Source organism: Arvicanthis niloticus, chromosome 25 (assembly GCF_011762505.2).
Source record: "Arvicanthis niloticus isolate mArvNil1 chromosome 25, mArvNil1.pat.X, whole genome shotgun sequence".
Classification (NCBI taxonomy): Eukaryota; Metazoa; Chordata; class Mammalia; order Rodentia; family Muridae; genus Arvicanthis; species Arvicanthis niloticus.
This window is the reverse complement of record NC_133433.1, coordinates 417,337-444,088: the sequence shown is the minus strand read 5'-3', so window position 1 is coordinate 444,088 and position 26,752 is coordinate 417,337. Positions and strand designations below refer to the sequence as shown.

At 38.7% G+C, this 26,752-nt stretch overlaps 2 protein-coding genes across 5 annotated transcripts in view; one reads left to right on the top strand and one right to left on the bottom strand.

Annotated features, from left to right (window-relative positions):
- Positions 1-301: 301 nt before the first annotated feature.
- Akirin2 (akirin 2) lies at positions 302-16,543 on the top strand. Its single transcript, XM_076923998.1, has 5 exons — positions 302-693; positions 11,796-11,939; positions 14,691-14,840; positions 15,516-15,587; positions 15,789-16,543. The coding sequence occupies exons 1-5, from the start codon at positions 465-467 to the stop codon at positions 15,797-15,799; spliced, it is 606 nt and encodes a 201-aa protein (XP_076780113.1). The 5' UTR covers positions 302-464; the 3' UTR covers positions 15,800-16,543.
- A 3,224-nt stretch (positions 16,544-19,767) lies between these two features.
- Positions 19,768-26,752, bottom strand: part of Orc3 (origin recognition complex subunit 3) — a 54,600-nt gene continuing 47,615 nt past the window's right edge. For 2 of the 4 annotated variants that reach the window (XM_076923992.1, XM_076923993.1), the window contains exons 17-20: positions 25,229-25,370; positions 22,366-22,482; positions 21,585-21,664; positions 19,768-20,834 (exon numbers count right to left, since the gene is read on the bottom strand). In XM_076923992.1, the coding sequence (XP_076780107.1) occupies positions 20,729-20,834; positions 21,585-21,664; positions 22,366-22,482; positions 25,229-25,370 (445 nt within the window). In that variant the 3' untranslated portion in view covers positions 19,768-20,728. The remainder of the gene's footprint in view (positions 20,835-21,584; positions 21,665-22,365; positions 22,483-25,228; positions 25,371-26,752) is intronic. The other 2 variants (XR_013107272.1, XM_076923994.1) reach the window with 2 other exon arrangements.

Sequence of the window (26,752 nt, the reverse complement as noted above, 5' to 3'; positions counted from 1 at the left end):
GCCCTGGGGCCGCAGGATTTGAATCGGCGGCGTTGTTATTGACGCCATATTGGGGCCGGCGGCGGGTGGCAGAGTTGGTCCGTGGTGAAGAGAGGGTCGAGTGCATTGCCTAGCTCTGTGCGGCCGAGCTACCTCTCAGCTCCCGCGCGTTGCCGCCGCTCACGAGCTTCTATCTGCACCGGCGTGTTGGGGATCGCGTTTCGGTCGCTCCTCTGGCCGGGTCCACTTCCGAAGGGAGCCGGTCACCGCGCAGGAGCCTCGGCGCGCTCAGCCCGAGCGCACGGCGGGGGCGGCCCGGCCTCTCGGGAGCGGCCCCGAGCCGGCGGCGCGACCCTCGCGCCTCGCCCGCCTGCCCTGTCGCGGCTCCGCTGTCCCGGGCCCCACACCCACCGGGCACCTCGGAGGGCCCGTTTGCCCCCGTCCTTCCCGGCCCCGCCCGAGCCGGGCCTCGGCTACCCGCCGCCATGGCGTGCGGAGCCACTCTGAAAAGGACTCTGGATTTCGACCCACTGCTAAGCCCCGCATCTCCGAAGCGGAGGCGGTGCGCGCCTTTGTCGGCACCGGCTTCGGCTGCCGCCTCCCCTGCCGCCGCTACCGCCGCCGCCGCTGCCTCGGCCGCGGCCGCCTCGCCGCAGAAGTATCTCCGGATGGAGCCTTCCCCCTTCGGCGATGTCTCCTCCCGTCTCACCACAGGTGGGCCTGGGCCCCCGGGGTTGCCGGGGTGGGCTGCGGCTGGGCGCTTGGGTGCGGACACAAAGGGAAGGGCCTGAACCAAGGTGGGGGTGGTGTCGGCAGGTTGGGTGGGTATGAGTCGGGTTGGCCGGTATTGTGGGGTACCTCATTGTGAGGCAGATCATTTGGGGCAGGATCACTGGAATCGTTTCCTTATGTAGAGACCCAGCGGAAATGATCAGAGAGGGTGATATTATTCATAAGTCAGGCGAGAGAAGGGTCACATTTCACCCGAATCTCCGGGTCTCTTGGGCTGAATCGATTGGTTGCAGCTATTAACTCAGTGACTGAGTGGTTTGAGGCGAGAAGGCAGCCCCTCCTCCATTTTAGACTTGGCTGGTTTTAGTATAGAAGGGGTGGGGTTTGGAGGGGGATGGATGTCACTGGGGCGAGTTGTAGGCCTGTCATTAATCACCCACAAGAACGCCACTTTGGCTGAGTCAAGACCTGTTTCCCTAGCAGGGTCAACAACAAAGCAAATGTTCTTCCCGAGTACTGTAATGTGATCTCACTATGCGTCTAGTCCTTAAGAAATCTTGAACTTTTAATGAAGAGCAAGGTGTACTTCAGATTGAGACTGACTAGTTTATTTGTAAATGCTTTAGTTATCCCAACGACGTATGTTGGGAGAAAATAACCTAGCCTCGAGAGTAACGAATAAATCAAGATTCCAGTGGACTTCAGACTTGAAGTCTTGAAACATTCTCTGAAAATATCTGCCGGGTTGTACCTTTGATTACTTTTGTACACTAAATGTGTACTTAGGGATTTTCCCCCTCTGCATTTGGAAATCTTTGTGTGCCACCGGCACGATCTTAGGGTAGATTTTAATGGACTTGAAGTGTAAGTCTGTTTCCTTTGTGTGTGGCATGCAAAGATGTGTGTGCCTGCCTGTGTGTGCAAGCTCTTAGTGATAGTATCATCCTTAAAGCCTTTGATTAGCTTAAATTTTTTTTCTTAGTAACTCATTTTAAAAAGATGGGAACGATAGAGTTCTGTATTTGGTAGCATCCATATGAAATTGACTGTACCATGTGTTTTGGTTTTTTTTTTCTTAATGTCACATTTAAATATTCATACCCAAATCCATGGTGAACCTCAGTTACCTATTCTTGCTATTAAATTTTTGATCTAACATAACCCAATGCTGTTTTAAGAGTTGCAGTCACTTTTCATACGAATTCCAAGTTTATTTAACGATCATACCTAAACTGCCCCTCCCCCTTATATATGTATTAAGGCACTCTGACTGGTTTGTTAGAGGAATAGTTCTCAATCTGTGGGTAGCGACCCCTAGATCGGATATTTACATTACGATTTATAACAGCAAAATTACAGTTATGAAGTAGCAACAATAATATTATGGTTGGGGGGTCTCCGCAGTATGAGGTACTGTGTTCAAGGGTAGGCTCATCAGGAGGGTTGAGAACCCACTGCTTTAGACATTACAGAAAAACAAGGGAACAAAGTAAAGAATGAATTCTTTGGGGCAGACATCTTTGTCTTTAATGAAAAGCCATCTTTGAACATTGAAATGGTGTCCAGTCTACTAATGAGGCCATTTCAAAATAGCTGTAATTAGCACTAAATTTCATTGGAGCTAGTGTTAGGTTTGAGAGTTAACAATATATACTTATGCAGTTAAAATAATCTTGAACACTAAAACAGCATGGAGCCATGACACCTTCCTTTACTTAAAGGGAATTTGTTCAGAAACTGTAATGATCCTCTTCCAGTCTTTTGTGTCAGTGCTGTATTGTAGAGTGGTTAACATTCTCCATCCCTCATTCTCTCAAATCTCAATCAGTACATTAGTAAAATTATTAGGATTATTAGTCTTTTAGCCAGCTGACACAGTCTGATCACATCTTGAAACCTAAAATCACATGCTAATTGATATTTTTAGAATTTGCTAAATATTAAGTTGGCATTTCAGTTAATTTGAATATTAATATAGAAGATTAGCTTCTTGAAAAATGAGGAAAGATTGCTAAAGTTTAAATTTGCTAAAATGTACATATTTACTGTAATTTTTAATGACACAGTAAATGTGTGGTTGAACCTTTTTAGGCTAAAACTAAGACCTGGAAGTTTATGCAGAGTATGTACTGTGTATTCTATTTCAGGTACTCCGTGTTTTCTTCTGATAGTGTTGAGGTCTTGATGTGACATATTTGTAGCTTCAAAAACTTGGGCACTGTTCTAAACGCTGTTAGTTTAGACATTCCAGGAAGGTGATTCCAAACTTTGATATGACTACTCTTATTTAAATCAATATTTTTCAAACTTCCAACTTAATACTAGAGAAGAGGGCTAGTTGACGGAAGTGTAGCTTGCTTTCTTACCCTCAGTACTTGAAACTCTTATTATGTTAATTAACAGTGGCATCTCTTCTTGCCCCTTTTTAATTTATCATATCTCAAACATGATTTTTGGTGGATCTGGGTTACTAATTCAGGACTGTACTCTAAGATAGGTTTGACAAACTATGACCATGTGTTTGTACAGTCTGGGAGGTAAGAATTTTTTTTTTAACTACATTTTTAAATGGCTGAAAAAAAATAAAAATGATCATTTCATCACGTTGAAAATTCAAAAAATTGAGATGTCAGTGCCATGAAAAACAAATCATTTGGCCGGGCAGTGGTGGCCCACGCCTTTAATCCCAGCACTTGGGAGGCAGAGGCAGGCGGATTTCTGAGTTCGAGGCCAGCCTGGTCTACAGAGTGAGTTCCAGGACAGCCAAGGCTACACAGAGAAACCAAAAAAAAAAAAAAAAAAAAAAAAAGAAGAAAAACAATCATTTGGATGCAGTTGTGCCTCCTGTCCTCCTTTAAAGTTTAAAGTCCACTGCAGGTTATCTTGGTAAACTTGTGGAGAGAGTATGTTCCCAGAATTCATATTTATTGTCTGGTCTTTTATCAAAAAAAAATATGAATGAATAAAAGGTGTGTGTGCACTGGTTTGGTTTAGGATTTTAATTCAATGATGCTTAAAATATTTTTTAGTGTATCAAAGGATGGTGGATGATGTAGGGTGGGTTGGGAGAGAAGCATTTAAGTGAGGTTAAGCAAGTGAATACTCCAAGGGTATTTGTGTGTGAGAGAGGGTTGGTAGTGGTCTTTTGACAGATGCTTGGCCAGCCAAGCATCTCAAGTGCTGGGATTAAAGGGTATGTGACACCCTGCCCTGCCTTAAGATTTTAAGATTTTAAGAATGTATTTTTTCTAAGTACCTAAATCTTCCCAGATCCATCTCACCCACCTTTTCCTGCTTCTCAATTTCATGTTCTCCCTCCCTTCTTCCTTCCCTCCCTCCTAAAATAACTTTAAGTCCCAATTTTGTTGCCTGCGTATCATGGATTTGGGGTCATCCATTAGAGCATGGCTGACCTACTAAGAGCTTTAAGAAAATTGACTGTTCCTCCCTCAGATGCCGTCAGCTGTCCTCAGCTAAGGATGGGGTCTTGTGTATAAATGTGGACAGGCACCCACTACTCATGAGTGCTTCAGCATGCCATGTCCAGAAGACACTGGTGCGGACACCTGGCTCTTACACTTTTTCTGCCTCAAACTACCCTCTAAATTAGTATCTCTGTACTTATTTATTTAGAGGGTGGTTCAATACCATGTCTGTATAACTAATAGTAGTAGTGAGCTCACCCCTGGAGCCCAGGAGTGTTCCAGCCATGGGTTGTTGGCTAGGCTTACAGTGTCAAGCATGTATTTCTGCCTTGGAACAGTCAGAACTCATAAACCCAACCAGAAAGCAGGACATTTACCCCTGTGACATTTGTGACACTATTGCACTCTTGGCCCTCTCATGGCAAACTGATCATTTTTGTAGCTCAAGAGAAGTCACAATTGAGTAAGGCTTGTTGGGATGAATTTTCTTTCATAGTGTTTCGTAGCAAAACACCTGGGACTGTGGGAGCTAGCTAAAAGGGGAGCTTCTTGTCAGTCCCAGCTTGTTCCATGTCCTGTGACCAGCCTATGTGCTGTCCTCAGCAATAGAATCCTAACCATCAAGTTCTGGAGGGCAACCTAAGACATTAACACCCCTGATCAACAGCTTGAGGGGGCTGTATCTCAATACTGGCACTGGGCTTTTTATTTGGCAACCTAAGTTATTTTTTTATTTGTCTGTCTGTCTAATATGTAACCAAAAGACTGTCCTTGCATTTTCAAGAAAGAAGGTGTTTTGATATTATGTACCATTTTTAAGAGGTTGCCAGGATTGTCAGTCAAATCTAACACATTGTTTTCATAATTATACTATGAATCAATGGTCTTATGAATGGCCTTCTGTGGAGGCTGACTTATTTGTGAGTTGGCTAGTTAACATGAATATGATCATTGTAGTTTGCTTGGTACCACTGCTGTAGTTTGTTTTAGGAACTGAGTTGGATGAAGAGTTAAATTCCATTGTAAGAACTCATTGTATTTGTTGGAAACTTTCCATTAAAAAATGGAAACTACAGCTTGTGAATGGAGAATAGATTGTTCACTAGACATTGATACGTGCCTCCAAATGGAGACAACAGCTGGTTTAAAGGAAACACAAATGGTTCTAGGCAAACAAATGATATGTCTGTTGGAGAAGGCAGTATCTGACTTCAGATGTCATTTTATTGAGCCAGAAGTGTCTTTTAATATTTGTGGTTATTTAGACAGCTGTTAAATTACTTATAGTTTCTCAGTGAATTTGGCAAATAAATGCTTTTAGCAGTGGTCTTTGTGCTATGGATTGTAAACCTGATATTTAGAAATGTGTAGCTTCAGTTAAAATTGTGCATTTAAGAATCGTGTTAGTTGGAATTGGCATGTTGGCTCAGTGGTAGTAGAATGCTTGACTAGCACAAATCTCCCTAAATTTGATCCTAATACTTGTTTAAAAGGGGGGGGGGAGTGGGAGGGCGGACAAGAAAGAAGCATTAGGTTTATGGCTATTAAAGAACAGCCCAGTGCATTATTCATTTTAACTTTTTAAAATGTGTGTGGGGGGCTGGAGAGATGGCTCAGTGGTTAAGAGCACTGACTGCTCTTCCAGAGGTCCTGAGTTCAATTCCCAGCGACCACATGGTGGCTTACAACCATCTGCAATGGGGTCTGGTGTGGCTGAAGACATACTCATATACAATAAATAAATAAATAAATAAATAAATAAATAAATCTTTTTTAAAAAATCCAGCAAGCATATCCTTATATTAAAAAAAATATGTGGGGGGGGGGGGGGGGGGACCCTGAAACCTAACCATACAGAAACACAAGCTTACCTCTTGTAGAGATGCTTCTAGCAATCAGAGTTACCAGAAATGGTCTTCAGCTTTTGAGTGGCTTTGTTGTTACTTGGGTATGTTTACTTGGGTATGTTTTTCCTATTGTTAAGATAGTCCAGAAAAAAGGAGGTAGTAATACTTTTGAAAGGTTGGAAATAACAGATTCAGGGCTGATTAGATGCCTCAGCCAATAAAGTGCGTACTGCCAAGCCTGAGGGCCCTTGAGTTTGGTCACTGGAACCTACATGTTAGAAAGAGAGAAAACAACTCCAAAAGGCTGTTCTGTGACTTTCACCTATGTACTGTGGCAAGTGTATAACTGGATGTGTGAGCAAATGCACAAACACAAGATAAACTATGATGAAGTATAAAAGAAAATTTCAGAGTCTAGTAGTGACAATATCTTACTGTTTGAAAAGAAAAATTAAAAAATACAAACGGATAGTAAGAGTAGAGGTTGGTCGGGCTCCTTGCAGAGTTGTTTGAAGGTGCTAGATAACAGGTTAGGGATGGGTACATTAACTAAATGAATCAGAATTCTGTGGTCCTTGTAGTCCTTGTGTTTAACAGTGTCCAGTACTGTTGGCCTGTGCATATGAGAAATTTAATAAATTTTGATTTGATAAGACTATCAACTTTAAGAAGTGAAATACTCCAGCCTATTTGAACATGTCTGCCATCTGCAGATGACTGCTCTATACTTTGATTGCTGAATATAGCAATTCTAGAACTCAATTTATCCCAACTTTTTTATTCATATCTGAGAGATCCACTTAGAGTCTAAAATAGGTCCCTGAATTTTTAGGGTGGATGTGGGTCAAATGAGACTGATACCAACTTTGAAAATAGCTTCAGGGTTAATAAAGGTAACTGGTTAGTGTCTTACCACAAAGCTTTAAAATGTTGAATTTATTTGTTAGGTATTAGACTTGACATTTCCCAGATTTCTTAGACTTGCTGCAATTAGAGAAACAATGGGATTGCAGTTTCTGTATCCTTTTTTTTTTTTTTTTAAAGACTATTGTGTGACCCTGTAGTTATACTATTTTATGAGCAAAGTACTAATTGAGTTGTAGCAATTACTGCAGTGAAAAATTTAAACAGTGTTTCTGGGTACTAATGTTTTTTAAAAGAAGTACTTATTTTATATGTATGAGTGTTTATGAATGTGCAATACACACATACAGTGTCCATGGAAGTTAAAGAGGGCATCACACCCCCTGGAACTGGAGTTAGGGATGTTTGTGAGTAGGTGCTGGGAATGGAACCCCAGTCTCCTGTAAGAGCAACAGTGTTCTTAACTGCAGAGCCATTTCTCCAGCCCCAGGACATTACTTCTTAATGTTCCCTCATATTCATCCTGGGCGATGAATAAGGGCTTCCAGCATTATAATATTTTAGATAGTCTTATTTGGGGGAATTTTGCCATTGTCAGAGATTTGCTCACTCCACAAATTATTTTGATATGTGTGCACTGGCTTTTAGCATTTATTTTTGTTAATATTTACAAACACCCCCAAGAAAATATGAATGAAAATAGATTAGGGATGAGTTTGGGAGAACTGTTCTCTTTTTTCGTTATTAATTTATTTTATTTGTTTATTTATTGAGACAGGGTCTCTACAGAGCTCTTAATGTTCTGGAACTCAATATGTAGATCCAATTGACTTGGGGTTAAAGACCACAATGCCCAACCTGTTTTTGTTTTTAAAATAAGATGGTGCTGGTGTGGTAGCACACGGGTTGAAGCAGGGTGATCACCTGAGTTTGGGATGCATATTGAGATCCTGCTTCAAGAGTGCTGTGAGCAGCATAAGACAACCTTATCAATGGAATCAAATGTCAAATGTCTCAAGTATCAGCCCTGTCCCTAAGAGACTACCTAGTGCTAAAATGTTGTTACCTGGAAGAACTTTTCTGAGTGGTGTAATTGAAACTATAGATAATAGTTGTATAGCAGGACAGAGTAAATGGGCATTGACTATACTAACCTTCAGTGGCTTAGTGTGAAATAGTACATTACTGGTATTGTGATATGCAGCAATGCTTATGTACTGGTTTAGATTAACTTTAAAACAGCAACAGAACACTCCCTTGAACATAGATGCCTATCCTAAGAGGAGGCAGGGGTTTTTTTTGTTTGTTTTGTTTTGTTTTTTTTTCGAGACAGAGTTTCTCTGTGTAGTCCTGGCTGTCCTGGAACTCACTCTGTAGACCAGGCTGGCCTCAAAATCAGAAATCCACCTGCCTCTGCCTGCCAAGTGCTGGGATTAAAGGCGTGCACCACCACTGCCAGGCAAGAGGAGGCAGTTTTAATATATATTCTTTATACTGCTGGTGTAGTGGGAACTTAAGTCAGTCAAGTATCTGGATAGAAGTAATGTACATAGTAGAATATTGAGTGTGGGAAATCTGGGAAGAGGTATTTATCAGCTTCAATACTGTTTAACTCCTGAACTGAAATATATCAGACCAGTTTAGTGGTTTTTGACTTGTGCTGCTAGGATTTTGTGTAAGTTAGATCACTGGCTGCATAACATTGTTGATCATGTGCTATTGGTATTAGAGCATTTGAGGGCAAGTATAGCTTAGGTGAGTTTAATTGCATCCTAGCAGATGTGTAAAACAGTACAGGCAATGACGTTAGGAATTCTTACAGTATCACTGTCAAACACCACTCCTAGGTATTACCAAAGACGTGAAAGCGTCCTCAGACTAGAACTTGAATTTAGTAGTTTCATTGGAAACAGTCTGAAAGGCCAATAACAGGAACTGGATAAATGTATAATCAACAGTTAACAAAAGGAAGAAACTAATTGATGTAGTGTGCATGAATTCCAAGCATATCTAGTACAATGAAGACAAAAAGTCACTATACTATACTGCTTAGGAGTGATAACAGGAAACATGTATTTGTCATAGCGTGGGTGCAGTTAAAAAAAATGTTTGCGCTGTTTGTGGTTGCGAAGTCCACTTATACAGGAGGCTAAATGTAGTGATACCATGTGAGTATTGGCTTATTGAAGACTGGAGAGGTAGGGGTGTGTGTGTGTGGGGGGGTGTGTGTGATGTAAAGAGACATAATAAATTTTTAGAGTAGTGAAAGTTGTGGCTTTATACTAAATTTAAATTGATAAGTCATAATTTTAAAATTATACCTCAAAAATTTTTGTTTGCCGTTTGAGACTGGCTCACTGTGTAGCCTGGAACTCACTAGGTAGACTGCCCTTTTCACACAAGTGCTGGGATTAAGGGTTTTGCACCACTATGTTTTGTCAATTGGATTGGGGCTTAAAATAAATAGTTTTACTGAATTTAGTCTTGGCTTTGTTTCAACATTCTCTTTATGGTACAGTTTAGCTTGGCCTTCATTAACCTTGGTAGTAGAGTTTAGAACTTGATGCAGTGATTCTCAGCCTGTGGGTGGTGACCCATGGGGGGGGGGTCCCCATGTCAGATATCTTACAGATCAGGTACTTACATTCCAATTATTGACAGTAGCAGAATTACAGTTATGTAGTAATAACACAATCATTTTATGGTAGCAGGCTACCAGACCATGAAGCACTATATTAAAGGGTCACAACATTAGGAAGGGTGAGAACCACTCAGAGGAAGACAAGTTAATTTTAAGAGCAGTGGCTTTGTAGTGATCATGTAAAAGTCACAAATAGGTGGTAGATGTTAAAGTCAAGCCACTCCAAGCTAGTGCAGTACATTTTGAAGCTTCTAGCTGTAAATAAACTTGTTTTGAATGACATTTGTCATTCATATTAGAGATCAAAATATCATTAGCTTAAAGCCTTTTAGAATATTGTTAAGAAGAGATTAGTAATTTGGTTTTGCCTTTTTTTTTTTTTTTTTTTTTTTTTTAATTAATAAACTGTGCTTGTTGGTAACAGGATATTCCATAGTTTTATCAGACCCCTCTGATGAATGCTGGGAAACTATTCATATCAAGACAAACCTATATGACCATAATTTTATTTCGTACTGACAGCTGTTTACTTAAGTGGGAAAAGACTGAAATTGACCATCAACTGTACTAAAGAAAAGTTAGCAGTTTGAAAAAGGTTAAACAGTTAAAACCCACATAGCTATCCTGAAGTTAATCATATGTAATTTTATATCTGAACTATACATTCACATGCATTTTGTGTGTGTCTGTGTGTACATAAAAACACGCACACTCTTAAATGACAGAATTAATGGTATCTTGACTGAATTCATTTATCATTTGAGTTTCTTTTTCTTTTGGTTACAGTAGAATTGGCAGCATCTAAAGTGTTTAAAGTTAAAAAAAGGAGGAGTGGAAAGATGGCTTGGTGGTTGAGAGCACCTGCTACTCTTTCAGGGGTGCCAGGGTTCTAGTCTTTTTGAAGGTTGGCTAGTAATTGTCCTTAACACCAGTTCCAAGAGGTCAGATGCCCTCTTCTGGCCTCCACAAGCACTGCATGTATATGATATAGGCCAGAAAAAAAAGAAAAAAAAAAAGAACAGTGATTCAGAATTTTAAAGAAATTTAAGTGATCCTTTCTTTAAAATTCTGAATATTTAGAGAAAGAAAGGAGACTACTGAAGATTAAAAATGAACAGCACCATGGAGGCAGATGTTCACGTGTCTCCACCAGTCAAAGACAAGTTGATATATCTAGGTTGGGTATTGGGTTACACTTCTGATTGAGCATTACCAAACTTATAAAACCTTTGATTAACTCTTAAAAAATTATATAAAAGCAAAAAGGAAAAGGAGGCATGGGATGGGGTTTTCTAGGGAGGGGAAATGGGGAAAGGGGATGTCATCTGAAATGTAAATAAAATATCAAAAAAGAAAAAAGAAAAAATGAACAGCTCCAGTTATTAAATATTGAGCAGGATTGTTACTGTGAGTCTTGAGTTGGAAATTTACCCTTTCCTTTGTGCAGTTTTTATTGCATGTTTTCACTTTTGCTTTCAGTTGAGATTAATAAACTTCTTGGAACTTAGTTTGACATTGAGCTAAAGGAGTTAATGAGAAAATCTAGAGGTGGGTGACAAGGGTAGTGGAGACCTCAGGTAGGCATTTCCTACAGATCAAATGGTGTCTATTTTTAGTTAGAAATTGTGATAAAGTGAATTCTGTTGGCTCAAAAATGATATGCTGGGTATAATTTATGTTTCAGTGGCTTTGTAAAAGATGGCTGCATTATCCTTTGCTGTATCATATTATTTTTCATACAGGCTTTTCTCTGCAAGATTCATAATGCTTGCTGTTAGTGCTAGAATGGTTTTGGGTTTCATTGTGCTTCATATTATTGACAGTTTGATTTATGATGAAATTTTCTCTTCTACTTTGTCATTTTAGACTTATGCTTGAATGTACATAATCTTCCTTTCTCGTTACTAGAAATACTGGTTAACTTAAGTAGCTCTATATATAACAGATACATGAGCTCGGAGTTTACTCTGAGTAAAATGATTGAAGAGAGATTACCTGACCACTGTTTTTGAGTAAAAAGCTTAAATTTAGTTTTTACAAATAGGATTTAACTTTGTTGAATTACAGATGGCATATATGTGGTTTATTTTTAGGTTTCATTTTACGTGTATACGTGTATCTAGGAGTACATGTCATGTGCTGTGCCTAGAGAGGCCAGAAGAGGGTTGAATATGCTACTTCTGAAAAAGCCCCACTAGTGCTTTTGTGGTCAGCAAAGTGGTTCATGGGGGTTCTTTGTTTTGGATAATTTTTTTTCTTTAGTATGAAAATTTTGATTTTGCCAAATTTTTATTTTTTTCCTTTTAGAACAAATTCTGTACAACATAAAACAGGAGTATAAACGTATGCAGAAGAGAAGACATTTAGAAGCTAGTTTTCAGCAGACAGATCCAGGCTGTAGTTCCGATTCACAGCCACATGCATTTCTCATCAGTGGACCAGCATCACCAGGTAATAAACCTTAATAAGTATAAGAAGTATTATATGAGAAATGATGGGGGAAATGTAATGCAAAATGCCCACAATGACTTAGAGCACCTGTTTTTGCCAAGATTAAAAAAGACACATTAAGTAAAGTATATATAATATTTTTAAAGTATTCACTACCTGTATTCCCACCAACCATCCCTAAAGTGGACATTATAACTTGCATTTAAAAAAATCACTAGTGTTTACTATATACTTTAAAAATACCCATTTATTTTTATGCTTTTGCCTGCTTTATGTACAACATATACCACTTACATGTCTGGTGTTCATGGAGGCCAAAAGAGGGTGTCAGATCCTCTGAACTGGAGTTATAGCTGGTTATGAGCTCTATCATATAGGTGCTGAGAAGCAATTGAGTGCCTTTAACTGTGATACTGTATCTGTCCAGTCCACCACACACTTTTCTGTTAGGGAATAGTGCCCTAACACTGTCATTTTGTGAATTTCCTGTAACTATTGATGTAGTAGTTATACTAAAAAATTCTGATAGAACCATTATACAAAGGTCTGTCCATGTACTCTTGGACATTGGTCACATTAGGCTAGATTCCTTAAAGTGTGACTTTCTTTTTTCTGTTTTTTTTTTTTTTTGTTTTTTTGTTTTTTTAAATTGTGTATCAGTTCAAAACCAATATTTACTCTTTCTTGTTTTTGTTTTGTTTTAGGTTTTTTTTTTTTTTTTTTTTTTTTTTTTTTTTTTTTTTTTCTGAGACATGGTTTCTCTGTATAGCCCTGGCTGTCCTGGAACCCACTCTGTAGACCAGGCTGGCCTCGAACCTTGAACTCAAATCCGACTGCCTCTGCCTCCCAAGTGCTGAGATTAAAGGCGTGGCACACCAGCCATATTACCATTTAGAATGGTCTACCTTTTCTTTTTCTTCTTTTTTTTTTCTTTTTTACAATTTTTTTTTTTTTTTTTTTTTTTTTTTTTTTTTACAATAGGAAAGGGCTGACTTAGTAATGCTGAAGTTACTTGGCCAAAAAAGAACATCTTACCTTTAGTTAATACCCTGTCAAAAGTTTATTTCAGAAGCACTTGTTTTTCCTTAGCGGGGATAAGAAAGCCTGATACAATTAAAAACAGAAACATAAAATCAAATAGTCAATTTAAATTTGATTGGGAAATTGCTCAGTGCTAAATATTAAAATGCTGCCAATTGGTGGGGGGGGGGGGTAGGTATACCAAAGGAGTGATTCTTACTAAAATTATAATAATCTTATGTTTTCTACTATTAGTTTAATTCATGGGGATTTGCCAGTCTCAACAAGACTTGGAATTTCAAACTAAGTTAGGATAGCCTTGGTAGTTGGGGTCTAAAGAGGCGGTGCATTTTATTTTGATGAGAGACAGATCTCAGGAGTTTCGTTAATTTGGGTGAGTCCATGCAGATAGATAAAGGCACCACAGAGCAAGATGAGAAAACAACTGTAACATATGAGTGTGCTTGTATCTGAATGTAACACTTGACAAGAAGGATGCAGTGAATAGATACCATAATCCTGGGTTATCAGAAAGATTATCACAGATGATCTTTAAGCCAAGAATGTTTTTAGATTAAAGTACCTTAAATAGAGGATAAGTGTCTAAGGAAGTCTTTTTCTATGAAGTATGTCACTACTTGATAATATCAGTGGCTGTTATATCAATAATCTTTCAGAACTTGAAACTATAAAATACAGGTGAATTTTTTCCCTCTGCAGACTCTTCTAGCAGTTATCATTAATGAAAAACTGAGGGGAAAAAAGCATACAATTCAAAGAAATAAACATGATCAGAGCTCTATCCTTTAAGAGGTCCCCAAAATAAATGTTCCTGGGATTCAGTCAACTTGCTAGTATCCTGGCATTTTTATACAGATCCGTGCTTACTTACTGTCTTAACAATTGCCATTAAGAAAGTTTTCTCTTAAGAAACTTTTTAGTTACAGAAACACAGAAGGAATATTCTTGCTAATTTGAAATTTTGACACACTGGTATTGTGGCTGTTTTTGAAACTTTGGTTTTCTTGCAGTTTTGAGTGTTTGAACTTAGGTGATGAATTAAATTATATTAACAAAGGTGGGGATTATGGTCATTATTCAAAATTTAGACTCAATTCTGTTCCTTTGGTAAGGGATAAGTATCTGCATTACAGATTTCTCCCTACAGCAACTCTTTTTAAAGGTATAATTCTCTTTTAAAAAGGAAACTAAGGGGTTTGGAAAATGAAGAATATTCAAGTGGTAGAATAATTGGATGTGATTTACTGTATGGCCTTAAAATATAAACAGTGAGCATTAACAATAAAATATGTGTCTTTATAGTAGAATCATGTTACTCTAATAATAAACTAAAGCTTTAGACCAGAGGGTGTGTGTGTGTGTGTATATATATATATATATTTATATATATATATATATATTTAGCACACATTTAAAATCAGCCACTACATGTTCTGAACTAGGTATGTGCTGGAATGGAGACTAAAAGTTTTGTGATGGGCACTGTCGTTGCAAGGATTTTGTTTTGAAGTTTTCTCCATTCATCTTTAGTCTTTTCCTCTAGGTAACATTACATTTTCCAGAGTTGCAGTCTGATTGAATTAAGTTGGACTTGCTTATCAAGGATAATAAATTTTAAATGACATGGTGAAGTTCTCAATGAAACTTTCATTCAGGAGGTATTGTCTTGTGGTTCTAAATCAGGTGATCTTTTATTCATGTTGTACATAGGGACTTCATCTGCAACATCCTCACCATTAAAAAAAGAACAGCCCTTATTTACTCTAAGGCAGGTTGGGATGATCTGTGAACGTTTGTTGAAAGAACGGGAAGAGAAGGTTCGAGAAGAATATGAAGAAATACTTAACACAAAACTTGCAGGTAACAAATGAGTTTATTTTAGAATATCCCAGTGTTCCAGTCACTGTTCTATTGCTGTGAAGAGAAACCATGACCAAGGCAACTCTTTTGAAAGAATGCATTTAATTGGGAGCTTGCTTATAGTGTTAGAGGTTTGGAGCATGGCAGCATACAGATAGGTGCTAGAGCAATACCTGAGAGCTACATCCTAATTTCACATCTTATCCCCACCAATACCATCAGTGACACAAGGCCATACCTTATAATCTAATTTTTTCAGAGTTCCACTCCCTGGTGACTCGAATCCATCCTTACTCAAATCACCACACCTAGAAACTCACTGTAAGAATTATTTCCAACAGGTGTTTTTATTTACATTGATATATTCTTCCTATACATTGGTATAGTCTTGTCTATGGACCAGAGAATTTCAGTAAAAAAGGGAATTAACATTCTTTAAGCTCATATCTCACCTTCATTAACCCAGGGATGAGTTAGCTGTAAAGATCAGCTACAGTATTAAATATTTTTATTTTGTATCCTGTAGAAAACACTTAATTGAGCTGTTCACTATTACTATTTAGGTTATGGAAAGGATTATGGTGTTCAGAGTGTTTTCACATTGCTTTATATTTTCTGATACATTAGATAGAATATTTTGCAAGTCATGTAATTTATACATACCTTTATTTATAGAACAATATGATGCATTTGTGAAGTTTACGCATGATCAGATAATGCGGCGATATGGAGAACAGCCTGCTAGTTGTAAGTATTTGACCTTTGAACTATAAACTGAAAAGACCATGTTTTCATACTTAAGAAGAGAGTTGATAAAAAGTGTGGAGAAAAGTTAGTTTAAAACAGAAATAAGATGTTGCAAGTTAAATATCTAGGAGTTAGGAGTGAATGCTCTTGTTTGTTGTTGTTTGCCCCATTCTCTATACTAATACTCCTTTTCTCCTCCAGATGTTTCATGAATCACGCTTTTTGCATTTGTGGGCTGCCTTGTTCCTTGTTGAGTTGTTGCAGGAGGTCCCAACTATGACATGCAGCAATGCCAGTACCCATCTGTGAATACAGGTTATTTCAAGCTTTCGACAGTGGCAACCACTCTTAGGCAGCAGCAATTGGTTTTGGAAATTTCCGTGATGTCATTACCACCCGGATGTGGACCTTTGCTACTTGTATTAATACCAGTGGCCTCGTTTTGCTGTATCATTACAATTTGGCTTCTTTATATTAATGTTTGAAAGGGATTAAAGCTGGCATTCTAGAACATGCCCTTCACTGGTTATGTAAATAAAACTGTAGAATGACACGTCAGATGAAGTTAGTGTGATTTTAATTGTGCACTACAACCAAGCTGTAACCAGTTATTAATAACTTAGAATGTAATCCCAGGACATTTAAGCAGTTAGTATACAGTACTTCTGTGAGATAGTGGAGGAGGAGGAGGGCATTTCTGTATTTCAGGACTTTTCTTGGGGTTTCAGAATGGGTTTATATGATTTCCTTTATTATTATTTTTTGGTAGTTTTATTTATTCTATCAGTCTTTTTAACAAATGTTTATTGCTGCACCCCTCCCCAGTGTATTATTGTTTTACTGCCCTTGTAGCACTGGAGTTTAGTTGGAAAAATAAAACATTTACTTCTATTCTGCCTGTTTTCGAATTGTACACATGGGTAGTATTGGAATAAAGTAGTGTTTTTAAACGTTAAGTATTTTCTAGAAATCAAGTTAATTTTCTGGTAATATTTACCTTTTAAATGCTGTTTTCAGAAATTAAATTCTGATTCAAAAACTGCTTCTGTAACTTGCTGTATACCAGCATGTTATATAACAAGTTCTAAAAGAGCTGTAGATCTTTTGAATCCAGTTTTGATGGTTTTGAATGATTTGATATATGATAAAATAACCCTGCAAAAAGCAGTTTAGGGTATTGAGTGTTTATGTTAGCTCAGAATTCCAGGTTGCAGTCTATCACTGTGGGGAAATGAAAAGAGCAGGAGCTTACAGCCACAAGAGCAGAGAGCAATAAATGTGTAGTGGATGGCTCCACCACTTTCTGGTTGGCTCTCTTCCTAATTGGTTAAGGCAATTCAGTCACCCACAGACATGCCCACAGGCTAACCTGATCTAAACAAGCCTTGTTGAGACTTAGAAAATCCTAGGTACTGTTGAGATGACAAAATTAACATCTTAAGGGCTGGACAGGAGCTCAGCAGGTAAAAGTTCTGGTTCCTTTTCAGAAGACCCTGGTTTGGTTCCCAGATCCTATACAACAGCTCACCAACTAATGCCTTTTCTGAACTCCATGGTCTCCAGGATGCATATGGTACAGACATACTCAGGCAAGCACACATAAATAAAACATTAAATAATACTTTCAAAAAACTAATACCACAGTGAATGAATGAATTAAATGTAACACTTTCCACACCTGGGTTTCCAAATAAAGCTTTCTCATGAAGTAGTGAGAAAGCTGAAGGTATTAGCCACACACTTGGTATTTGGGCCAGGATTAGGGGTTAAGGGCCACCCCCCTCAATATTGCTCAGCGAATTCTTATTTTTAAGAAAAGATTTTATTTGTATATGTTTATGTGCCTGAGGCCATAAGACAGACAGCCAGTTGTTGAGCTGCTCAACAGCTAGGAACCAAATTCCCGGAAGTCCTCTGCAAGAGCAGCAATTATTAACTGCTAAGCTATCTCTCTGGCCCCCTTTGAATTTTAATAGCATATGTCCAGTCATTAGACTAATCTTAAAATATACTATTTCATTTTTAACTTACTAACCTCATTTAAAAATAAGCCCCCAAAGTGTGTTCTATAGCTTTTACAAGATCCCAGGCAGGCCCAAAGTCCATCAGTGCACAAGAAACAGAAGTCATACAACAGAGCAGCTGGCTGTAAAGTGAACAAATCTCACACTTAGATTCAGTTTCAATACTATTGGTACTTTGGGATGTATCTGTGCATTCTACAGTGTTAATGGTATCTCCCGTTACCCCACTGTGTCAACTAAAATCTCCACATTAGCTTTCAAATCTAGCCCTCAACTTGTTAGGAAAACATTCATAGAAGTCAAACAAATAGTGTCATTACCTACTTGAATTTTTCAAGTATAAACTGCTAAACTGTGTTCGGAAGTTGTACTTGTTAATGCCAAACATGTATGCTTCTCTCTGACCTTTGTGCTGTCTATCTGCATTATCTCTCCGGTTTTCCAAGTGCTTTTAGCACTCCCAGCCCCTCCTCTTTTCCCAAGGATTCAATCAAGATTCCCAACTTTCTGGAAAGACTAAGCTGTATTTTAAGGTGTTTTTTTTTTTTTTTGGTGCTACCATTAACATGACCTGTCCTTTTAGAAGTTATAAACTAGAAGACCAATCTAAAAGTTTTAATACTTGTATATGTCCACACGGCTGTGCAAATGCTCACAGAGGCCAGAGAGAGGGTGGTAGGTCCCCTGGAGCAAGATGTGGTTGTGGTTGGCACAAACCAAATTCTGGTCTTTAGAAGAGTTTTTAACTTGTGAATTGTTTTAGTGTTTAGGGTAAACCTTTTGTGTTAAGAATGTAAGGTGATGCTATGGAGTCCATGTTATGAAGTAAAGCATATGGCTTTTTCCCAGGTTGCTGTTCAGTTTGATACTTGGTTAGCTCACTTGGTAAGTTTATCTTCAATTAACCAAATTACCTACCATTACTGCATTGTTTAATTTAATCTATGACTAATATATAAGAGTCAAAGTCTTCATTTGGCTTCTAAGATAACTTGCCTGATTTCTTTCACTTTCAATGTTCTCTTGAGTTTCTAATTATAAATAAGCATGAACCTCAAAGCCTGGGATTGGATCTCCTTGCCTCTCCTTTCAGTGCTGGCTTTGGTGATCTCTTCTCTAATAACAAGATTTTGTTCACCTGACTCTGTAGCATTTCACTGGAATGTCTCTAACAGGTATCTCCTGATTTTTGTTTTTATATCCAAAGCCAAACTCATTTTTTGCTGCTGTATATTTTAATCAGTTAGCCTTCCATAACTACAATAAAATACTCAGGTAAAGTCATGAAGTTTATTTTAATTCCATTTTGAAAGTTTCAGTATATGATCAATTGTCCTTGTTGCTCTGGTCTTTAATGAGGCAGCAGACATGGCTGGAGTCCAGTTTAGAGCTAAACTGTTACCTCATGGGCCAGGAAACAATAAAGACAACTGTTGGACCTTACCCTTTTCCTCAGGGCCATGCTCCCAATGACTTGAGAAATTCCCATTAGACCTTAGTTTCTAGAGATTCCACCAGTGAGCAGTAGTGCCACCATGGTGGCTATAGCAAGCCCTGATAGCAATGTTATTTCTATGTTTATAAGCAGAAAGGATATTAAGGCTCTAATTGTGCATCTAATTGTAGGTTATCTACAGTGTCACCAACCCTGCTGCTGTTAGGATTTGTCTAAGATTTGCCTTGCCCGAATTACTCTGGTCAGCTAACTGGTCCTCTAACTGTGCTCTCACAACATGTGTTGATCACGGAAAGGCTTACTTTGCTCTTTTGCTTCTTACTTAAGAAAACAAGCTTCATTACCTGCAGCTTCACTACTCTTGTCCTATTTGTTCAGTTCCTATTGTTTGAGCCCCTTGACCCATTCTAGCTTGGGATACTCCAAATGTCCTAGGACATTGGTTACTGCTGTTCCCTGCTTGGTGGGCTCACCCATCAATCCTCCTGGATAGTTTTTTTCACTCCTTTTACCTTTCCTCAAGTGAGGTCTGCTTTGACCACTCTTTAAAACCACAATGACAATCCTACTTCTTACCCTCTTGTATGTGTAATAGTGTTTTGCTAAATAAAGGACAAGGAAAACACTGATCCTGTTCTCTGAAATATCTGAGAAGTGCCATGCACCTCAACTAAGGATTGATTTTTATAGGATACCAAGAAACTAAACAAATCAGTTTAATGGTTCAGTCCTACAGGTCTTTTTGATAGTATGAAAACAATTTCCATTGTGTTAATCTTAGGTGGTAGAGAGAAAAGTCAACATGCATACATGTACAAATGCAGGTGTTGTAAATGCCTAGGAAAAGAAAAATACAAGTAAGAACACATGCCCCAGACAGACAAGATAAAAATATGCCAGTATTAAGACCAGTTCCTCTGTATTTTATATGCATAAAATGTGTTGTTAAAAGACATGTTTTCTCATCTGAGCATAATGTAAATTCCTTATTATCTTAGCCCTTGGGGATGAGGGCATAGAGGACAGATCATACTCTTGGCACATACCCTGCAATACAAGTCAAAGTAAAGGCTTTAAAAAAAGTTTTCTGGACATGGGCTCTCTGAATCATTTGTGAACAATTTTGTTATAATTCTCTTGGGGGTTGAACACTAAATAATGAGCTTTAGGTGTCTGATTCTTAAGTTCTTATCATGAAAGAGATCAGGATATTATTCCACTGAACCTTTACATTTCTGAGTTTTGTAAGTGAGGGCAACAGTGAGGCCTGGTTGTAAGTCTCCATGACTGTTCTTGTGAATAGCTCTGGTCCTGGTGAGTTGCCAAGGCTACAAGAAATGGGGAGGCAGAGGCAATGTTAGAGCCTTTCTAGCAAGGAAAACAGCTGCAAGGTTGACTATATGCAGTGCACTGGTGTGCGGAGTGCTGCAAGTTCTCTAGAGAGAAGTGGGTGCTGTTGACACATAGCTATGCGTAAGAAGTTGTAGCATCTGCACACTAGACAAGAATGAAGTATTTTATACTGATAATGTTTAAAGGCTTTATGTATTTGTTAGATTTTGAAGTACTCCAAAAACATTTTGATACAAATATACAAATATACCAGATTTGCTTTCCGCCTTAAGTCAGCCGTGGACCTCTTGTCTTCACTTGTTTGCTTTTTAGCAGCCTCCCCATGTGAGCCTTGCAACGTGGTCAGTCTTCTGTTTTGTAGGTTTTATAAAGCCTAAAAGTTCTAATTCAGAAACAGCTCTAATAAATCGAGCACTGGAGGCTCTAGCTGAGGAAAATTAGGGGTTTTGTTTGGGTGGTTTTTTTTTTTTTTTTTTTTTTTTTTTTGAGTTTAGCTTCCTTGACAAAAAAGACAAAATGAAATTTCAAAGTTGAAATAGTAACTGGTAAATTAAAACAAGTGGTTGAAATAATACTACTAAGTTATATAACCCGATGGGAAAACATTAAGTGCAATCAGAATGCAAGGCTCAAATGGAGCTGCATGTCTGTCTCAGTGCATGGCTACAGGAATCCCAGCACTTGAGACACAGGCAGTCTGAGGCCAGTCAGGTGAGGTTACATGACACCCTGTCTCACAAAAACATCAAATGGACCAACAACAAATGCAAAAGTGTTGAACACTATTTGTGTAAGAATCGCCCCCTCCCCAAACATCTCAAAAGTATATTTTAAAAGTTGATCATTTAATAATGACAACTTCCTTAGAAACACAAGTATAAATTGAGAAGAGAATTTTAGGTTTGATCTCAGACTGAGTTCAGGATACTTAGACATGAAGGTGGTTTTAGGATGGTATGGCTGAGAAGCAGTACATACTCATGAATTTTTAGATGAAGGTTTCTATTCATTTTTTGTGGTGGGGCTTGAATTCTAGGCCCTTTGTTTAAGTAAATGGTCTATATTCTAAGCAAATGACCCAGCCAGTTCAAGAAACTGGAGATTTAAAATACTGTTACTTTACCACTGTAAAATACCACTGTAGAACTAGTTTTAAAAGGATACTGGATAACTTCACTCATTTCTTCTGAGACTGTAGAATTTGCATCTGTTTTCTCAGCAGCTGTCACAACTGTTGCAAAAGCCTTTTGAGTACACAAGACAGAAGAAAATCCAACTTGTTGCTAGGTATCTTTCTCTGTACCCTTGAGATAGTTCTAGAACTAATCAGGTTTTAGGACTTGCTGATGTGATGTGAAATCACATCAGATTTCAAACTGAAGATGACTAATGACACGAGTAAGTTTTGTCAGTTATTCATTAAAAATAAAATTGATGCTTTATATGTTTGTGTTAGAGGATTAAAGTATAGCTAGCCAAAATCTAAAAAGCAGAGAAATCCCTGTTTCCTCTACTGTCAATCTCTTACTCCAGGAAAATGCATATTTTTCTTAGAAGTGTCTAATTCAGCATGCCCTTTAATGTTGAGAAGATGTCAAATAGGATTTTTGACAGTTAAGCACTTGTCCCCCGCCTTGCCATGTATTCTAGAGTAGAATTTATGTTGTGAAAGGTTTCCACCACATCCTAGATTCTGTGGAGTGCACTGAGCTGAGCTGAATCCTTTGTTTGGCTTTTGCTTTTAAAAAACACGGGATCAGAACAGGAGCCTGTGAGTACAGCCTGCTAAGACTCTGCTTCCTTAGGGACTTCTGAAGCCAAACGACATTTATGCTTTATAAACAAATCTAAGAATAAAAGTTGAATTCAAAACAAGTAAAAAAAATAAAAAGGGCAAAACTCTAGGAAAGCTGGTTAAACACCTAACTTGTTCTTTGTGACCTACCTCTGACCAGTCAACAAGGTTAATGAGCCGGCTACACTCCAGGTGCAGTTTATACGCTATGCAGATGTCAGGGGCAATATTTGGAATGCAGCCTTCCTCACTTTTCAGTGCTTCATTCTAAAGACAGATTAAAAGTTATTAGAAAACAAAAAGGTATTAGTTGAATCCCTACATTTATTAAACCAGGAAGTAGAATCTTGTTCCCTTCCTTAATACTTCAAGTCTTGGCTATATCCTTCTAGCTCTCAGCCACTCTCCATAAGACATTTTTTAAAAATCTTATTTGCAAATTATTATTTGTGGAGACTCTCATAATACATTTCAGTTTGCTGTAAAAGTTTAAAAATTTCTGGAATGATTACTGAATAAAATGCTACTTTCAACATTTGTTATAGGTGCAATCCTAGCAGTTACTATGTGGCATTAGTGAACACTTGTCATTAGTAATAGAGTACATGTCATCTCCCAAGGAAAAGACTGCTCTCAGCACTGCATTTTCTCTCATGTTGTTTTGGAAACTTGTCTCCACATGGCCTGGCATAGTTATCATAACCTAACCAACACTACAGAGCTTTGATTTTTTTTTTTTTTTTTTTTTTTTTTTTTGTTTCTGTGCATGAGTGTCCATGTGAACAGATGCTGCCCCTTAAGTACAGACATCTGCACAGACCAGGAAAGGCATCAGCAAAGTGCTGGAAGCAGTTACTGAGCCTAATACCACAAGCCTATAGAAACTGTCAGTATTGGTTTAACTTACTTGAAATCCAAGAAACAAAATCTCATACACAAAATGCATGCAAGACCACATCAGTTTGTTTCTGTAACTCTACCACTAAATGTTTTAATTTGTAGCTTATACATTAAAACAGTAGTTTTTCTTTACAAAAAAAAATTGATTTGTTGTGCATAAGGGTGGAACATGTGGGTGGAGACTGTTGGAGGAGGCAGGCTTCTTTCCCTCTATGGTTTGAGTCTCGGAGATTAAACTCTGATTAAACTCAGTAAGTCAGGTTTACTGGCAAATGCTTTTTACCTACTGACTGAGCTATCTAAGGAGATACTGCTGTTATTTACCTATGAAATTCTTGAGGATGGAGAGGTAGCACAGAGGTTAAGAGCATCTGCTGCTGTATGCAGCAGAGGACCAGAGTTTGGTTCCAGGCTCCCTCTATGCAGCTCACAACACCTTTAGTTTCAGCTCCAGGGGATCTTACCCCTTCTTCTGGACTCTTATAAGTACTTAAGGAGCACATACCTAAACAAATAACTAGTCTTTAAATATGAGACTGTCAAGCTCCTGGTTTTCACCATCACTGAAACTGACCTGTAACTTCCTATTCAGTATTCTCCCCATACTTCACCCTGGTGTGCTTCCATACTTCAGATTTGTGTGCCATTTTGCAAGGAATAGGCAGTTGTTTGAAGTGTTTTATGAAGCCATTTTTTAATTAAAAATGTAATCACTATGTGTATGTATATGTATGATGTGTGCCTAGGCATGCATGTTCTGTGTGACACATGCCAAGCTCAGAAGACAACTTTGGACTCAGTTCTCTCCTTCCACATTTACTGGGGATCAAGCTCAGGCTGTAAGACTACTTACTAGGTGATAACTGTAGCCCCTTCATCTACCGAGCTGTGCTGACAGCCCAATTTACTGTTTTTCAAAGTCTCAGTAAGTTCATACTGGCCCAGAACACAGTGATCTTCTTGCCTGAACCTCTGTAGAGAACTACAGTTACAAATGTGCTACCACATCTATCCAAAAGTGCCTTCTAAAGCATCTTTTCTGGAAGGAAAACTTCCAGCTTCCTGAGCACACACATTCATCCATGTACAAAAATCCTATCCACCTACTTAGTAATAATCAGTGTCCATTTTACCTATCATAACAAAGGTAGTTTTGAACACTTGAAACTGAAATTAGTAACTTTTTGGATTTTAGGCAACTGTTTCTTCCCTTGCATGCTGCCTTAGGAGTTTCTGCAGCAGTACCCTGCATATCCTCCCAGAATAGATTACGGTTAAAAATCCATGATGAAATCCCAGGGTGGTTTTTTTGCCATTAAAAATATGCACTTGGGATTTTATATACTTTCATTAGGCCTTATTGCCTGACCACTGACCTACATAAGAATCCTTTTCTGCTGGACAGTGGTGGTGTAAGCCTTTAAACCCAGAACTCAGGGAGCAGAGGCAGTTGGATCTCTGTGAGTTTGAGGCAAGTTTCAGGACAACCAAAAATACATAGAGAAATCATGTCTGGGGGAAAAAAATCATTTTTTACAAGAGTAAGACATTATATTCTAAAGCTTTCTACCTAGGATTTGTTCAGAATTTTGTGTTTGGTCATGGACATGTAGATCAGAAGATAATTTTTGGAGTCAGTTGGCACCTTATACCAAACTCAGGTCATGAGGCACAGTGGCAAATGCAGTCTCACTGATTTTATCACATGAAAGGTGGTTTAAACAAGGGCACATGCACACAGCCTCAGTTGATTACTGACTGCTATTATTGAGTCAGAAAGTTTATCTAAAAACTAGTTTATCTAGAAACTTTTTTTTTTTTTTTTTTTTGGAGACAGAGTTTCTCTGTGTAGCTCTGGCTGTCCTGGAACTCACTCTGTAGACCACGCTGGCCTTGAACTCAGAAATCCGACTGCCTCTGCCTCCCAAGTGCTGGGATTAAAGGCGTGTGCCACCACTGCCCTCAAAAACTTTCTTTTTAACAAAAAATTGAGTGGCAGCACCCAGAGCTGCTCAATGTTATGCTCATTAAAACAACTGCAAGCTTAGAATGTTAGTGTGGTGCTGATGTCTAGGGCTTGAGCATAACTGGGAGAGTCGGGCTTCCTTCTTACCTTTAGGTAATAATAAGGGTTGTTGAGTGCAGTGTGGAGAGCGATTCTTGGAGCAGCATTTAAGTGCTCACGAAGTGTGTTGGCAGCACTGAAGTACACTACCTCATACAGAGGCTGGCTCTCAGGAGGCAGAAGGTAGTCTCTGAAATGGTGAAATCGAGTACCAGCTTTTGGATTCATATAGGTTGGTTTTCAATTTCAGTTTTGTCAATCTTTTTGCTACTTAATAATCAGTTAAATCAGCAACCAAACAAAAGCCAAGTAATGGATCCCATATTGTTTCACCCAGTTTTATATGTCAACACTGCTTTAAAAGCTTCCTCTGTATTTGTGGTGTCTGGAATTAATGATTTACCCAGGGAGCTAAGCAAATGGTGAGGCATTTTTTCTTAATTGGATCATTTGAGGTGGGAAGACCCACCCTAAATCTGGGCCACACCTTCTCATGGCAACCTGTGCAAAAGACAGGGAAGAAAGCATTTGATTTTGGTTTTGCCTTATTGTCACCAACAAGATCATACATCCTTTTGCTGAGGGATTCCGTCACTGGTTAGTTTACCTCTTCAGGACTCTGACTCTTCTGTTTCTGTCAGGAGACAGCCATTGTTGGACTAGGTAAACTACAGCCTGTAAGCCACTCTAATACCCTTTCAAAGCAGTGCCTCAGTGTAGCCACCAAAACCATTACTGCTGCTCCTGAGTTTGCTTTTCACCTAGAGAGGATGCCACTTCTTAAGAAAGCCCCATACACTTCTGTCCTGCTGCTGGCTCAGTGACTTTGAAGAAGAGAGGAAGAGGGCACTCAGCATGAACATCATTCCTCACTACCTCCTCCTCCAGGAGTTCTTGAGCCTACTCATTCTGCCTCCAGATGCTGGTCTTTCTCCATTTGTAAATCAGCATAGATTTTTGAATTGGCATTTTGCTAGTATTTATTTTTACTCTGTTCAGAATTAGAAGCTCTGCCAAACATCTGTATTCTAGGCCCTGTGGAGAACAGGCAAAGGGGTTGTGACAGATAGGGGCCTGTGACAGGAGTCCCATTCTCTCTTTGGGCTTTTCCCTCGTTTCTCTTCTGTTTCCTTCCTCTTTCCTCCTGGGAGAGATAATCTTGGTAACAACACCAACTCTCCCTGTGGAAAGTTTTGTGATTTCACAGCAAATGTCAATCATTCTCAGAATTATTTCAGCAGCTCATGAAAAGTTAAAGAGCCAGATATAATAGACAAGAAGTCAGAAGGGTGCCCACTAGCATTTGTTGGAACTCATGGGCCTGGTATTGGGCTTGGAAACATGTTAAACTGATGCCAAGGTTTACTGCTTGAGGAAAGGGAAAGCTAAGGAGCAGGAAAGGCTCCCAGGGCTGTACAGTGCTGAGCAGCAAGTGCTGTGACTGTAAGCACGGACATGTCTCCTTACCAGGCCCTCCAGCCAATTTTGAATGAATTGCTTTTTTTAATGACACATTTTCTTTTTAACTTCCCTTCTGTTATACTTTGTTGCTCATTTTACCTCTTTTCTAGC